Source organism: Phyllostomus hastatus, unplaced genomic scaffold (assembly GCF_019186645.2).
Source record: "Phyllostomus hastatus isolate PE091 unplaced genomic scaffold, TTU_PhHast_1.1 phas_contig_86, whole genome shotgun sequence".
NCBI lineage: Eukaryota > Metazoa > Chordata > Mammalia > Chiroptera > Phyllostomidae > Phyllostomus > Phyllostomus hastatus.
Genome location: NW_025333977.1, coordinates 45935979 through 45953301, shown reverse-complemented (window position 1 = coordinate 45953301; position 17323 = coordinate 45935979). Strand labels below are relative to the sequence as shown.

Sequence of the window (17323 nt, the reverse complement as noted above, 5' to 3'; positions counted from 1 at the left end):
GTCCGGAACTCAAGGTGTCCAGGAAATATTAGAAACATATATAGGATGTCCTCACGCTCCACCACAGATGTGAGTTGGGGGAAAGGACACATGGAGCAGGGCCATTGAGAGCTGTTTTGCATAGCAACAGCTTTACAGCTAACTTCTGGTGTGGTCATTTTAAAACATCTATAACCCTTAACTGGTTGCATAGACATGTTAAATAGCTGTGGCCAGGCTCTGAGCAAGGGGGATGGAAGGAACTTCCCCCCAAGATGTAACTGGGAGGCAACTTCCCCTAGTTATAGCGCCTGCATGAGAGCTTGGAGATGATTGGCTCGACGACATGGGGCCACCCCTGCCCAGACTCATGATGGCAGCCCAGTAAAGCAGGAAGGATATGGGAGTGCTGGCAAGTGTAGCCAATTGTGGAGGAGTCAGAAATGGGGCTACAGAGGAAGATTGGCGCGGGGATTTAAACCCAGAATTGGCAGCCATTGAAGAGAGGACCATGCAGCTGTGGCAGTGAGGTGAACCAAGAACTTTTGGCAGAGTGGGGACCCCCGACCAACCATGAGAAGAATCACCATGCAGTTTTAGCAGAGAACCATCACGCAGCTTTAGCTGGAGATCCAAGTGACACAGCTGATGGTGCTGGGAACTGAGGGAGACCTCCCAGTCGAGCACGGATTACTGGGAAGAACCGGGGGCTGCCTGAGCCACGAACTTCTATTTCTTTTCCTGAGATACAGTACCCCAGACTGGGCAAAGGGGGGAAGGAAGGACTGTGTGTATTTGTGGGTGTTTTAAGGGACTTTGGGATTTTGATGAAGACATAAGTCATTACTCTTAAGTCTGTATAATTTGAATAAATAATTCCTTTCCTTTTCACCAATCTCTAACATGGAGAGCTACAATTCTCTGGTGAAGGGAAAGGTGAACCTAGTACAGGGGGACCCCAGGAGAAAGGGGGGTCAATTCAGTAGCATTGTGGGACCCTCTTCCCTGGCGGCCAATCAGGGAAAATCATGGGAGCCCACATGTGCAGTAGCTTTAAAGTAATACAATTACTTATATGTGCTCAGTAAAAGCCCACCAAAATTAGCCAGGAAGGATCCACCCTATAAGAATAGAGTCCCTCCAGCCCATGAGGTCAATCTCTGCTTGGAGTTGGCCTGCTCCCATGTTCTCTGCTATAAACTCTGGGTGTTCGGCTCAATTCTTTGTTCCGATCACCAAGAACCTGGTTACCTGTGCCCGCCTGTGACACTATGATTTTTTGGAAAGCTGAACTATTTTGAAAACCATTTTTCTAAAACATATAAATGGTTTTGAATTCAGTCAAGAAAATTATATTTAATTATCAATGATTTGCCTCAAATACATAAACCACAGAAGTCTCCAAAAGTGTCTTCGTGTCTTGTTTAATACAAAGCAAGTGAAACAATGACCAAAGATTTCATCTTTTGAGTTTCTGATTACTTTAACTTCTAAACTTTCCTATGAAAAAATGCAACTGAAAAAAAGAGTAAACTTTTCATATTACTTATTGTTAATTACAGATTACTTTAATCTGCTATCTCAAAATATTTTGGAAAAAGGAAAAGACCTTTTCCTTTTCAAGACTTAGTTCATTTGTATCATCTTTTTATAATATCAATGTTTTTCCACTTAACTTTCTACTTGAAAAATTAAGTTCATATTAAAACATTAGGGTGCTTTGTAAAAGCAAATTTCTTGGTTGTCACTTTAGACAATAAATGGGGTATCAATGTAAATTTATATATTTAGGTTTTGTAAGACCCAAAATTATATTTCAGTGACTTTTATTCAAACTCTCTACTGCTGAATTGCAAAATCTTGTCTTTGTCTTTACAGCAACCATGACAGAGAACTTTATCTGCATTCAAATTGCCTACTGGTTTGTGGTATTTCAATAATAAAACAGCAGGATTGAAGGCTCATGATGAGAAATCTGACTAATTACCTGTTAGATGATAGATGGTTGTAACTCGGCAGTGCCAGTCACTGAAAACAAAACACTTCAGAGATATCAATCAGTTTCATGACAAATCCAATTTCCCTCACATTCACTGGACAATAAATGGGGATTTTAGCTCTACATCTACATAGTGCAGAATTTTAAATTTAAAATGTGCACAGTGATATTTTAATAAAGTGTATTTAAAAAATAAATTAGTATTTAAATACTTCATATATTCATATTTCAACCTCACAACTTTTAAGTTGATAGAAGGTTAAAATAACATTCTAAATCTGTATTTTATTCCATTGAGGAGGGCAAGATTTACTTAATACTAGTTTTTCTATTTTGTTTCTGCATTTACATTTAACTCAAATTATTCACAGCAACTATAATAGCTGTGTTCATTGTCTTCATTCTTTTCTAATTTTATAGTAAATGAGTTGGAGGTACAATCTACATGAGATTCCAAAAGTAGAATATCCAATTAACACTGCCATGCACCAGCATGTGTGCAAAGTTAAAGCAAAGAGGGATTGAAGTATGGAAACTGAATGTAGGCCCAGAGAAACACCTTTCTCTCTTATAATCACTATGTGATTACAGTCAACACTTGGAATTTATGGTTATTCCTAATAAATTATCATCTTCATTGTCTGTTTCTATAATAAAAAAAGAAAATTAAAGGTGGCAGAGAAGTGGAGAAAGGGAAAGAAACTGTTTCTCACTAACTGGAAAAAAACTAATTTGTAGGCAAAGATTGAAAACTTCCATAACATATAGTCTGAAACCAGTCAGTTTCATTGCACTTGCTATTAGTGGGAAGGTAAGTTGATGCAACTTCACTGAAGGGCAATTTGGCAATAACTATCAAAATTTAAATTCTTAGACACAATAACTAGCATCATAGATCTTTATGAATGCTCACTGTAACATCATCTTTAATAACAAAAAAACAATTTTAACTGGAAATAATTTAAGGTCCCTCCATAGGAGGTTAGTTCAATAAAATATATACTCCCACACAATAGAACACTATGCTGACAACCACAGTGTTTAAAAAGAATGAGGTGGGTCTGTATCTGCTGTTCTAGAACAATATTTAAGACATATTTTAAGTGAAAATAATAAAGATAGATCGGAGTTTCGTAAAAGGATATAAATTAAAGGATATAAATACAAATACGTTTGATAATGAATTAAAATGTATGGAAAAATATGTAACAACAATGCCAGCTGTGGCTGACTTTGGGAAAGGAGTGTAAAAGACCTGAGAAAGGAACTGCTTAATTGCTTTCCATTACATACTTTCTTAAATTGTTTAAATTTTATCATGGTTTTATTTTCTTTTCAGTAATAAACAAACAAATGTAAATGAAAGGAAGGAAGGAGAAAGAGAGAGGGGAAGAAAGAGGGAGGGAGGAAGGAAGGAAGAAAATGACACAGACACAGATGAGTCTGTATGACTCCAAAATCCATCCCTCTACAGTTATTACACAGTCAAAAACTTGTGGAGGGGAGATTAATTTTTTTAAAACAGCCTAAATCCTGCAGTCTCAATACAACATTGCTAGCAAAAACAATACACAGACCGGATTGGTACTAAGGAGCTGAATTTGGACATGAGGTTGATCCATCGAGACTGACTGCTTGGCTGTGACCCAGCTTGTGACTAAGAATTGTGATCTAGTGTTTGAGGACTACAGTATCTAATTCAAGCCACTTCAGAAAATGAAAGGTCACCCTGGCAGGGAAGCACTTCAAGCTCACACTTTATCCCCAGCCAGGAAAAGAAGGGAATATATAAGCACTAGATAATTTAGAAAAATTCAAAAAGTGGGAAAGTCTCCCCAACTCATCTTATACCAAAATATACAAGTATATTGGAGATAAATATTCCTTTTTTCCTGGGCAATAATGCACACATTGGTAAACACACACATACAAGATCTATGCAGAAGGTATGCAGCCATGTAATGTGAAAAATAGAGACATTTATTGTAGAAGGTGCAAGACAGAAGAAGCATGTACATAGGATAATGACACCTCAGTCCCCTTCAAAGTATGCACTTTGGGGCCTCACACAGTTTTCCAAATTGCCATCAGCTGCCCCATTGTATTTTCCTGAATTTCATCAATGGTCTGAAATCTCTTCACTTTCAAAGGTGATTTTAGTTTTGGAAAAGGCCAGAAGTCACAGGGCGCCAAATCTGAGCTGTAGGGGGACTTAGTCCTCTGGGGGATTAGATGTTTTGCTACAAAATTCTGCACTAGATGTGATGCATGAATAGAAGCATTTTTGTGATGCAGCTGCCAATCACCAGTTGACTGACAATAGCTGCAGCCTTCAGAATCATCTGAATAGTTTCCATGGTGGAATGGTCTGACTTTAATGCAAAATTTGATGCAGATTTGTTGCTCTACTTGCTCAGTCATTTTGAATCTGATAACCACACAGTACACATGCTCACTCAACTTCATCCACAGCCCCCACTGACTACAGTAAAGTCATCGTTGTTCACATTTCTGCATTCCAGCCCACCATCTTTGGTTGCCAGGTTATATCAATGTCACATAAACTGTTTCTTATTATATTAACAATGGCTGGAATTTTTCCAGACAGGTATCATACCACACTTATACACACACTTACACACACTGCTTTGTCCTTTCATATCCTCTTTGCATGATAGAAACTGGACACCCACAAAAGTCACAGCAAACCTAGAAATTACCAAAAGCACTTTCAGAGCTAACTTTATCAATAGAAGGGGTGTCTTCAAACAACACATAATTAAGGAATATTTATCTGTTTCACTGAAAATCACTACCACTGAAGGTACTAGCATATAACACACAAAATCAGGAGTCTAAGGTATAAAAATGCCTGTCTCAAAAGTAATAAAGAGCACCAGTCTGCCAACCAAAGGGTCATGGGTTGATTCCTAGTCAGGGCACCTGCCTGGGTTGGGGGCCAAGTCCCCAGCAGGAGGCATATGAGAGAGGCAACCACACATTAATGTTTCTCTCCCTTTCTTTCTCCTTCCCTTCCCCACTCTCTAAAAATAAATAAAATATTTTTAAAAACATGATGACAAAACTGAGGTAGAACTATGACTTATTAATGACAGGCCACTGAGGAACAGAGGTGTAGAAAGCAGGGACAGACTTCAAGGAAAAAGAAGAAATTTAAAAGCAAAATATTTACTTATTTTCAAATTTTACCTTGGGCCAGTCCTGGCCATAAAATAAGTGTAGGTACAGTTAGGCTATAGACACTTGTAGCAATAACCAGAAAAAAATAATTATTTTACCTTCTAACACCTTTCCAATTAAATGTATATTGTTTTCAAAATATAAAGATTAACTATGAAGGCCAAAATTAATTATAAAATTATATTAAAATGAAAATAAAAAATAAAAATAATTATGCTCCATATGAGGACGTAGTCTAGTATTCGCCTACATTTCTGACAGAAAATTAAAATGGTATATACTTTTATAGTTAATACAAAATAAAATTTATATTTATGATATCAACCAACAGTCCTACTCCTAAGTATTTACCCAAAGGAAATGAAACATACATCTATCCAACAAAGATTTGTTGTACCTAAATAGTCATAGTAGCTTTATTCGTAAAATCCTAAAAGTGGAAACAACCCAATGTCTTTCAACAAGTATACAAAGAAACAATTTGTTGTGTATCCATACAATTGAATACTGCACAGCACCACAAAGAACGAATTACTGGTATAAGCAGCAACACTATGCTGAGCATATAAAGCCACATATGAAAAAAAAATGCATACCTTATGTTTTCAGTGATATAAAACTCAAGAAAAGGCAAAGCTAATTAATCTATACTAACACAGAATTCATCAGGTTTTTCCTGGATCCAGGGCTGTAAAAAAAAAATAAATAACTGAGTGGGATGGAATCATGAAAGGCCTTTTATATCTCAGTTTTAAAGGTTGTTATATAGGTATATAAATTTGTCAAAACTTTTTGAAACTTTTTCAAAATGTACACCAAGTACAGGTTCATTTCACTGTATATAATTTATTCTTTAAAAAAGTTGGCTTTTAAAATGCAATATGTCAATAATTGTAACTGTGTAGAAATTATTTGCCTTTATAGTTAAGTATCAGTTTGGAACGAAAATAGATAATAAAAGAAGGTTGGTAAAAGAAAGGGGGAAATTGTGGCTAAAACTTTTTTCTTTATGTTTGTGCTATTACATATATCCTCATCCTCCCCTTTTGACTACCTCTAGGCAACCCCAGCTCTCCCTTATCTCAGGCCTTCTCCACACTGCTGTCTGTGTCTATGGGTCATGCATAGATGTTCTTTGGCTAATCCTTTCTCCTTCTTTCATGAAGTCCCCCTGCCCACCTTCCCTTTGACAAATGTCAGTCTGTTCCATGTATCCATGCCTCTGTTTCTATCTTGTTCACCCGTTTAGTTTGTTCATTTGATTCCATATGTAAGTGAGGTTATATGGTATTTGTCTTTCACAGTCTAACTTATTTCACTTAGCATAATAATCTCCATGTCCATTCATGCTGTCACAAATGTAAGAGTCCCTTCTTTTTTACAGTTGAGTAGTATTCCATTGTATAAATGTATCACAGCTTATTTTATCCTCTCACCTACTGATGGATACTTTGGCTGTTTCCAGATCTTAACTATTGTATATGACCAAGAACATAAGAGTGCATACATTCTTTTGAATTAATGTTATGGAATTCTGAGGGTATATTCCCAGAAGTGAAATCACTGGGTCAACAGGCAGTTTCATTTCTAATTTTTTGAGGTAACTCCACACTGTTTTTCCTCAGTGACTGCATTATTTTACATTCCCATCAACAATTCACTAGGGTTCCCTCTTCCCCACATCCTCACCAGCACTTGTTTAGTGATTTATTAATGGTAGCCATTCTGACAGGTGTACAGTGATATCTCATTGTGGTTTTAAGTTTCCTTTCTCTGATGATTAGTGATGTTGAGCATTTTTTCATATGTCTATTGACCATTGGTATGTCCTCTTTGGAAAAGTGTATATTCAGGTCCTTTGCCCATTTTTTAAAATTGGATTCTTTGTCATCCTGGTGTTGAGTCATTTACATTCTCTGTATATTATGACAATTACCTCCTTAGTGGATGTATCACTCGCAAATATGGTCTCCCATACAATGAGTTCCCTTTTCATTTTGTTGGTGGTTTCTTTTGCTGTGCAGAAGCTTTTTAATTTGATACAGTACTATTTGTTTATCATTTCCTTTGTTCCCCCGACTTACAAAATATATTGGGAAAAATATCTGAAATTTTACTGTCCATGTTTTCTCTTAGGATTTTAATGGTATGTACCTGTCCAATTTTCCCAACACCATTTATTGAAGAGACTGTCTTTTTTTTTTAAGGTTTTATTTATTTATTTTTAGAGAGGGAAGGGAGTGGGGGGGGGGAGAGAGAGAGAGAGAGAGAGAGAGAGAGACATCAATGTGCGGTTGCTGGGGGTCATGGCCTGCAACCCAGGCATGTGCCCTGACTGGGAATTGAACCTGCGACACTTTGGTTCGCAGTCCATGCTCAATCCACTGAGCTACGCCAGCCAGGGCTTAAGAGACTGTCTTTACTCCATTGTATGCTCTTACTTTCCTTGTTAATATTCATTAACTATAAAAGCATAAGTTTATTTTGGGCTCTCTGTTCTGTTTCATTGATCTCTATTCCTGTTCTTAAACCAGTACCAGGCTGTTTTAATGATAATGGACTTGTAGTATCGTTTGGTATCAATATTAGTTATTGTGATATCTCTAACTTTGTCCTTCTTTCTCAAGATTACTGCCCTGGCTGGTGTAGCTCAGTGGATTGAGCATGGGCTGCGAATCAAAGGGTCACTGCTTCGATCTCCACTCAGGCCACATGCCTGGGATGTGGGCCAGGTTCCCAGTTAGGGTCATGTGAGAGGCAACCACACATGGATGTTTCCCTCCTTCTCTTTCTCCCTCCCTTCCCCTCTCTCTCAAACTAAAATAAATAAATAAATAAATAAAACATTTATTAAAAAGATTGCTGAAGGTATTCAAGTTTTTTTGTTGTTCTATATAACTTTTTGGAATATTTGTTCTGTGGTTGGCTAAAATTTTTCTATACTTTATTTAGAACTCCATTAATGTTGCTAATGTTTTAAATATGTATAACTCATAAGACTATGTCACTTACATATGTAATTATTAATATTATGGTCAGCAAGGATATAAAACATATAATAAACATGATATTTTTTCTTTGTAGATTTTAAATTGACAAATATTTGGAGACTCCACCATTCTAAAACTCTATGTTGATACATTGATAAGGAAATATAAAAGATTGAATTCTGGTCTTCAAGAGCTTTCAATCTAGGATGGGAGATATAAGTTTATTAGGCATACATTTGTTCAATTTCTTCCCCAGTAAATTTAGTTAAATAAATGTAAATGAATAAATAAATAAATAGATAGATACATTGAATCAGTTAGTTGGGCTTAATATGGGTAGTCTAGTCTTCAGCTTTAACCTTAAAAAGTACGTGTATCTAGAAAATGTTGAAGTTGGATCTGAATGAAGACTAAATGATGGGAAAAATGCAGATGAAGATTACCAAAGTATAAGGAAAAAAAACAACAACATAAGACTCAACTGAAGAAAAATTCTTAGTATGTTATTTAAAAAATAAGAAATAAAAATATAAATAAAACACCAAAGGAAATAAAAAGGGAATATAAATGTAATACATTTCACTCAAAGTTCCCAAAAACATAAAATGCAAGCTAACAAAATAAGCTTATTTGATGAATTAGTTATTTGTATTACAAAATTATTCATATGTGTATTACATAATGTGTATCCATAGGTGTTAATCCAAAAATTTAAATTATGAAGAAAATTTTAACATAATAAAATATTTTGAGTCCTTAATAAAATTATCAAAGTTTAACAGTTATGCCTGCTCTATGATCATTTGCAATTTATAAAGTTACCAGAATATACATTTTCCAACAGAAATATAAAATGAACCTTGAAACTAGGCCCCAGGATTAGTCCACAATAGACAAGAGAAATCAGATAAATTCACCAAAAATTATTCAAGGGCAAACCAATGGACAAATCAACATTTGAAAAGATGGAGGTAGTTGAAGGGCCAGAAAAAATAAAGGGTAATATAATAATAATAGAGGTAATAATAATAAATAGAATAATATTTTAGACAATATTTTTAGACAAAAATATGTTATTCCCTTAAGCACAACAAATACTTAACAACTCTTGAAAAGTTCTTGAGAAATGCTAATGAAATGTCTCAGTACTAGTATTCAGGAACCAGAGGGCAGGCTCATGGTGGACAGTGGGGAAAGAAAGAGAAGTCAAGTTACTGGAAAAATGTAAGGACAATTTGAAGGAAAACTAGCTAAAATTAAATATTTTTACTGATAGACTGGTATTGGAATAATATTGACTTAAAAGTCATAAGAAATTATAGATGAAAGAAATAATATGAAATCTGGGATTTTCTTCAAGATAATAAAGGAATGGAGAATTGGCCATTAGTGGATAGTTGCTGAAATTGGATGATGGCTACATGGAGGTTTGTAGCGATATTTGTCCTGTTTTTTTATATATTTAACATGCTCTCAGATAGCTTTGTAAAAAAGAAATAAATTAAAAACAAATGAACAATAACTGAAAAATGGATTGTGGGGAAAATAGAGATGTCTAATTAAGGTGTTTCTGTAATTTGTCAAAACTGGGATATGTTGGGAATGAAAGGCAGCACTATTAAAAACTATAACTGCTCCAGGCCTAAGCCAGTGCTGTCCCAGGCAGTCCAGGTTCTATGGTCTTTCTACTTTTAACCATCAGGTTTCAAATACAAGTCTAATGTGATTTAAGATTTGTTACAAAAACAGGAAATGGACAGAACCAATTGAGAACATTTCAATCATTAGCAACCAGTTGTGTTTTACATCTCTGTAAAGAACCAGCCCCAAATCATTGCAATAACCACTGAGCCTTCTGGGCCAGAATTCACCAACTGGTGGCCTGAGGTTGGATCCGGCCCACAGATGCATTTGCTTTGGCCTGCAATGTACTGGGTTACAGTGGGCTTTCTTAAAACTTTGAGTTTGTTTCCAGTATTTCCAAACTGAAAGATGGCATGTTAAAATTCAGATTTCTTGCTTCTTTTAAACAACTTGGAGTATTAAAAGTAGGCAAATTTTCTCATGTGGCGACAATTGACTGGAGCAGAATATTCTCTCTTTGGTTCATCTCAGCCATTGACCTCTTCCCAGTGATTTCTAAGGCTGGGCTGCTCTGCTTGGTTCCTTGTTTGCCTCCTACAGATACTTGACTTTTCAACCTTTGTACTACTAGGTCAAGCGCTCTTCACCAGAATATGAAAGTGAAGTTGGCTACAAACACTGTCATTCTATAAACAATAGAACATAGAAATCAACAAAGCCAGAAAATTAATGTGGAAATTCATGAGGACCTTAAAATAGGCCCAACAGAAGCAGCTAATTCTATTCAGAAAATTACTCTACAGTTTTTCTATATTTTGGATCATTTCACATATCCCAAAGTAATTTATTCTGAACTTTATCAGTAGGGCTCCCATAAGTTCTCTTATTAAAAAAGACAATAGCTAATCTGCAGCTCACTGGCCAAATGCATATTTAAAGGCCCCAGCCTAATGACTGCTACCCATCCTGTTTCTTTCAACAAGCCAGGAACATCACTGGGTTTGTGATTGTTAGCAAAATCTTCATTAATTATAAGCTTCATAAACTGTCACCCTTCAGCACAAAGGAAATGGGAAGCTGTAGTTGGCCTCATAACCAACTTCTAGAGACATACATATTTCGAAAAAATATTACTGGTAAAGGTATCTGTGGACTGAACTGGTATCTCCTGCGAGGCAAATAACTGCCTGCGTAGAGTCGGTCCTAAGCAAAAGAAGAGTTATCAAAAACCACTTTCAGAGACTTTATTTCCCACTAGTTTCCACTATGAAATCACCACAGCCCGAGTGATGTCCACAGAGACTACTCAAAATGCTTTGGTCTCTTTCACAATCTTTGGATTTCAACTGAACATTTCATCTATATTAGTGTTTTGGGGTGGGAATGATTGATATTCTTGGTACTAAAACAGAAGAGCTAATAACTATTTAGAGAATGATCTTAAGCATCTTGTGGTCATTCATATAATTTAAAACTAGGCATGATTAAGAGATATGGGCCAGAGCTATAAAGAATAGTGTGACTGCTTAGCACATACTGCTCCATAAAAACATTGCAGAATACATAATGTTATCATTTTATTCATTCCATAAATCATTAACTTCAATTCTTTTCCTGTTTTTGTATTCCTCAAACTCATTCCAAAGAGATCTTTATATCTACCATCACAACTCCCTGACTGTTCATATCAAATCATTGATAAGCTCCTTATTATTGAATTAAATAATCACTTTTCTGACCTCATCTGACTTGTTCTGTCATCAATATTTGACACAGCTGATCACCCCTTCCTTCTTGTAACATTTTCTTCACTGACTTCTGAACACAACCCTCTCCTGGACTTCCTCCTTTCTCACTCACTGCTTCACAATTGTATTTGCCAGTTCTTCCTTGTCTCCATGACCTCTAAACATGGGAGTGTTCAAAAAAGAATTATCTTCTGGAGGCTGGACCCCTTGTAGTGCAGGCTTTCCCCACTAGGGGAGTGTTCTAGGAATGCTTCTGTATCAGTGTGCCAGCTGGCATTGTTGTGAGGCACTGCCTTCAGCTTCAGTGAATTTTTTTTTTGAAGACTCTTTCAATTGCCCACTTCATAATGGGTGACTTATGAGCACACCTGCCACTGAATGTTCAGCGGTTTTTGACCAAAAATGGCATGACCCCAATGCCTCACCCTCCCTATTCACCCTATCTTGCCCCGAATGACTTTTTTTTGTTTTCCTAGATAAAATAAGTCCTTAAAGGGAAACATTTTGCTGAGGTGGAAGAGGTGAAACAAAAAATGGTAGAAGCACTAAAAGGCACCAAAATCGATGAGTTCAATAACTGTTTTGATAAGTGGAAAATATGTTTCCATAGGTGTACTGCATCAAATGGAAAATGCTTTGAAGCTGACTGAGGTTTAAACATGTAAAGATAAATACACAATTTTTAATAAATAAATTCCATTTTGGGGGTCCCTCCCAAAGAGCCCTCATACCTCTTCTCTACTATCTTTACATTAACTCCTAGTTGTTCAAGTTTAGTCTCAATGTTTTAAATATCATCACTATGATGATAACTCAAATCCAACTGTCTGCTCAACCACTTCACGTAAACATCTAAAGCCATCTCTAACTTAACATTCCCAAAACTGATTTCCTAATTATCACAAACCTACACATACCTTAAAAAATTTCCCCTTCCACAATCTTCTTTACTTCAGTTAATGAAAACTTCATTCTTCCAATTATTCAAGGTCAAAAAGTTATTGTCATCTTGATTTCTCTCTTTTACTCACATTGACATCTGAGCCAGAAGAAATCTCTGTTGAATCAACCACCAGAATCAATCGAGAATCTTGACTACGCACGACTTTTTTTCCTAGTTCTTTGTCCAAGTCATTGTGCTCTCTTGTCTGAATCAGAGCAACAGCCTCCTAACATCTGACTGCTGCCAGCCTCCTTCAGACTAGTCTCAACACAGAAACTACAATGATCCGCCTAAAACATTGTATGTCAGGTCACGTTGCTTTGTTCAAAACCTTACCATGTCTTCTACCTCACAGAGGGTAAAAGCCAAAGGCCTTAAAGTTGTTAACAAGAACCTGAATAATTAGTGCTGCAACTCCCAGCATCTCTTAATCTCCGACCTTACTCCTCTTATTCCCCTTGTTCAATATCCTTCAGATTCACAGAATGCCTTCATGTTTTTTGAATGTGCAGGTCATTTGCTGGACACCAAAAACCCCTGAATTTATTTATTTAAAAAATGTGTATGTATTCATACACATTTAAACTTGTCACCTTCAAAATACTCTCTATTTTATGCAATACACCTATTGAGACATTTTTCCCACTTATCAAAACAGTTTTTGAACTTGTCAATTTTGATGCATTTTAGTGCTTCTGCCATTTTCTGTTTCATCTCTTCCACCTCAGCAAAATGTTTTCCTTTGAGGACTTTTTTCATCCAGGGAAACAAACAAACAAAAAAAGTCTCCGTGTGCGAGATTGGGTGTATAGAAAGGGTGGGGCATACGGGGTTCATGCAATTTTTGGTCAAAAACTGCTGAACACTCAGTGTGGTGTGGGGAAATGTGCTTGTAAATCACTTATCATGAAGTAAGCAAACACACTGAAAGAGTCTTCAAAAAAATTCACTGAAGCTGAAGGCAGTGTCTCACAACAATGCCAGCAGGTACACTGATACAGAAGGGTTCCTAACACATACCACTAGCGGGGGAAGCCTATACTACAAGGGGCTTGCCCTCCAGAAGACAATTCCAGGTTTTGGGGGGTCCCCCTTTGTATGTTTGAGACAACCAGACTTCCTTGCTAAGAACCACTCCTGTGTTTTTGTTGTTGATACTGTTGAATGTTGTTTGTTTTTCTGAAACTCTGTAAACGTCTAGACTCTAGAAAGTGTAGGCATCAGGCAGTTTAAAAGCACAGCAATAGGTCTATCCACCATGTTGTATATCCAAAACTAATACAAAATAGTGTTGAATACAAACCACAATAAAAAAAACACAATAACTTTTTAAAATTACGGTAATAGAGCAGGAGAAAAAAGAAAACTTTGGCACAGTCTATGGCTTTAGCCAATGATTTTTAAACTTTACTATGATAAAATACAGATTCCTGATTAACACCCTAACCTGGACATTCTGATTTATTAGACCTAAAGTGAAGCCTAGGAGTATAAATATTTACAAATATAATATCTCTGTTAGAAATCCTCTGAAAAACACTGGGCTAGAGAACTGACTTCACTGTACAGGTTGGGCTGGGATGGACAGTGAGCTCAGTGGATGGCATCCAAAGTGTGGCATGTTCAGGTATCCTTTGGTCCCAGAGAGGTCCATGGCCACAAACACAACACAGAGATAAGAAAAGCCGTCATTGCTGAGTGCTGTCAGAACATGTACAGACCAACATCTAGTCTGAGGTTGGGGAAAACTTAGAGTGTTTCTAATGTCCTAGTCTCATGGTACAGTCTGCTTTGTACCCTAAGGGAAATTTGGGGGAAAATAAAGAAAGGAAGAAAACTAAGACAGAATTCTAATCTGTGGGCAGGACAGGCTGGACAGAAGATAATTTTGTCACTTTGAAGGATTTACATATTTTCATTTTTAATATTCCAGATCTGGTTAGAAGATGGGGAAGGGTGAAATAAGCTAAAAATAGAGGACTCTATGAAACCCAAGTCTGGAAATCATGATTGAGTTTCAAGTTCCATAATGAATTACAGCTGAGGATGATGGTTTGTTTTCTACCTCCAGTAGGAATAGCCCAGAAATGAAGTCTGAAGGGCAGATGTGTTATGGAAGAAAAAACAATAAGTCAGTAGGTAACATTGAACCTCCAAGAGTCTATATCTGCCACCAGGAAAGTGGAAAACTGAGCATTACCTTATCTTACTTAAAAATCTTCCCTGGCTGGTGTGGTTCAGTGGATACAGCACCAGCTTGCAAACCAAAAGGTCCTTGGTTCAATTCCCAGTCACAGCACACGCCTAGGTTGTGGGCTGGGTCTCCAGCAGGGGGCAGGTAAGAGGCAACCACACATTGCTGTTTCTCTCCCTCTCTTTATGCCTCCCTTGTCCTCTCTATAAAAATAAATAAATGAATAAATAAATAAATAATCTTTAAAAATCTAAAGCCATCATTACTTTCCCCACATGCTGAGAGAAGTTCTATCATAATTAATGCACAGAACAAAACAACTACAAGGAGAACATAATAACTGGATCTTTCCATAGATACCAGAACAATTAAATTGCAAGTAATTACAAGTTTTAATTATTAAGCAACATTTTTGCTTACAAGGTGATAGGAATTGATATCTAATATATAATAGTATCTGGAAAAATATTATCTGGTTTATTTAAACAAGAGAGAATGTTTTTGAACATGTGAAAACCAAAGCTGAGAGAAATTCATTGGCTTTCCCAAGTGCATACATAGGTTGTCCAAGGTGAAGAAATAAACATCTATCTTTTTAATTTTAAAGTTCATTTCCATTCTACCTTCTGACTTCTTTGATGATAGATAAATGATAGACACACACTTCAATGGGACTTTTCCTGTCTTTTTTATAATTTTATTAAGAAAAATTCAAAAATATATACAAAAGTAGAATATTATCATGAACCCCAATTACCCATTGTCCAGCAATAACAATATTCATTCTTCTTTCACTCACTCACCCCCTCAAAGGTTAATTCGAGCAACTTACAGACATATATCATCTCATCAATAAATAATAGTTTGGCACTGATTTCCAAATAATCAGTACTCTTTTTAAAAAAAATTATGGCTTCATATAACTTAATTAGATAAGAAAACATACATTTAAATCACAGTGCATGTTTTCATATTTACTATTTTATCAATAATTGGGAGATTTCCTTGGGTGGTATGAAGCTGAAACTCAGTGTGTTTTAGTGACAGTTTTGGAAGTGCAATGATTTTTTTATACAAGCATAGGATCATGTGATTATTTTTTCATAAAAGGAATTCCTAGTCATCACATTTTTCCAAACTCAGAAACTTTTGAGTGAATTATTCTGATTCCATTATGACTACTGTTCTTTGAGAATTGTGAGATTTCCCACTTGAAACTTCTATCTTTATTGATTGTGATGGTAATCAACTGAATTATTCTTTTCCTCTTGAGAGCTATAGAGCTTCTTGAAGCCTCTGTATTCCAGTGGCTAATAAAGGCTCTGGTATTAGAAGTAAAACTGTTAAAGGATTGAGAACAGCAACTTAAAAGCTCAAACTATGCAGTGTTTCAGAAAAGTACACTAATTGTCTTGAAAAAAGCCATTCTGCTTTGTTGCAAACAGTAACTATATATTAGTTAAATAATAAATATTTACAGATTAAATAATATGATGTTTAGGATTTGCTTCAAAATAGTCTTAAGGAAGAATAGTAAGTGAAAGTATAGATAAAACTGAATTGTTTAAAAGTTGAATGTTGAAATGAAATGATGGAGTTTCATTATATCCTCTACTTTTGTATATGTTTGAAATTGTTTAGAATGAAAACTTTTAATAAACAAAATGGAAATCACATGAAAATGACACAACAAAGTCCTCAAACACACTTTGCAACTGCTCCTGTCTGAATCGACTCATCCAAACAGCCAGTAAGTAGTACTAATCAGACTGGTCTGGGTTGCACCACTTTCCAATTCATCCAAAGAACAACAGCAAAGATCAGCATACAGGAACCTAAATAATATATAAATGGTCAGTTATTTCCACCTCTTTAATTAATTACAGGTGAGTCCTATTTAGAGCTTCTGAATGCAACCCATTTCAGAGGACATGAATTATTCCTTGATTTCATGGGTGACTATCAAACACTATAAGGAGGACATACAGTTTCCTTAGAAAAATACTACCAGAAAATCAAGTTAACCTCAGGGAAAAGGAAAACATAGCTTACTATTTCAGAACAGATAAAAAAAATATACACACATACACATACAAAATGGTATGCTGATACTTTTATAGTAAATATTTTTGAAACTGAATAAAAAATAAACAAATGAACCATAATAAAAACAAGAAAAAAGGCTTACTTGTTAGTGACAAGGGACTCTGTATTTAGATCAAACAAGAAGTAGAAGAGTGGGGAATCCTAAACAGTTCTACAAACTATAAAAGTCCTGCTCAACGATCACTGCCATCTTTCTAAATATTAGCCTGGAGTTATCAGAACCTGATCTCTGGATAGTCTGATCCACTTCAGCCATAAAAATCAATGCCCAGTTGTTAAAAAGTTCTGACCAACGCCAAGGCCCAGAATTTACAGAGCTTAAGCCGGCCTCTGAAAGCCCAGGCTAGCTGACTGCAGGTGGGCATTCGGACAAAACTGCCCTCAAATGACAAAGGCCTAGCGAGGATTCAGGCAGCCAACTCACACCACTGCCATTACCCTGAGAAAGTTCTTTTGAAAATTTCATACAGTCTTAGGTTCCAAAGCAAGTGAGAAAAGAAGAGAAAAAGAAGGAATTTAGGTGAAGGGGAAGGAGGAGAGGAAAGCATGAAGGAAAAAGAAGGAAAAATTTGTGCTAGG

General features: G+C 36.1%; 1 protein-coding gene across 1 annotated transcript in view; it reads right to left on the bottom strand.

Moving 5' to 3' along the window:
• Window positions 1-17323, bottom strand: part of LOC123827359 (40S ribosomal protein S25-like) — a 44698-nt gene that overhangs the window by 23627 nt on the left and 3748 nt on the right. Inside the window, exon 2 of the mRNA XM_045851883.1 lies at window positions 10868-10956. Coding sequence (XP_045707839.1) covers window positions 10868-10956 — 89 coding nt within the window. The remainder of the gene's footprint in view (window positions 1-10867; window positions 10957-17323) is intronic.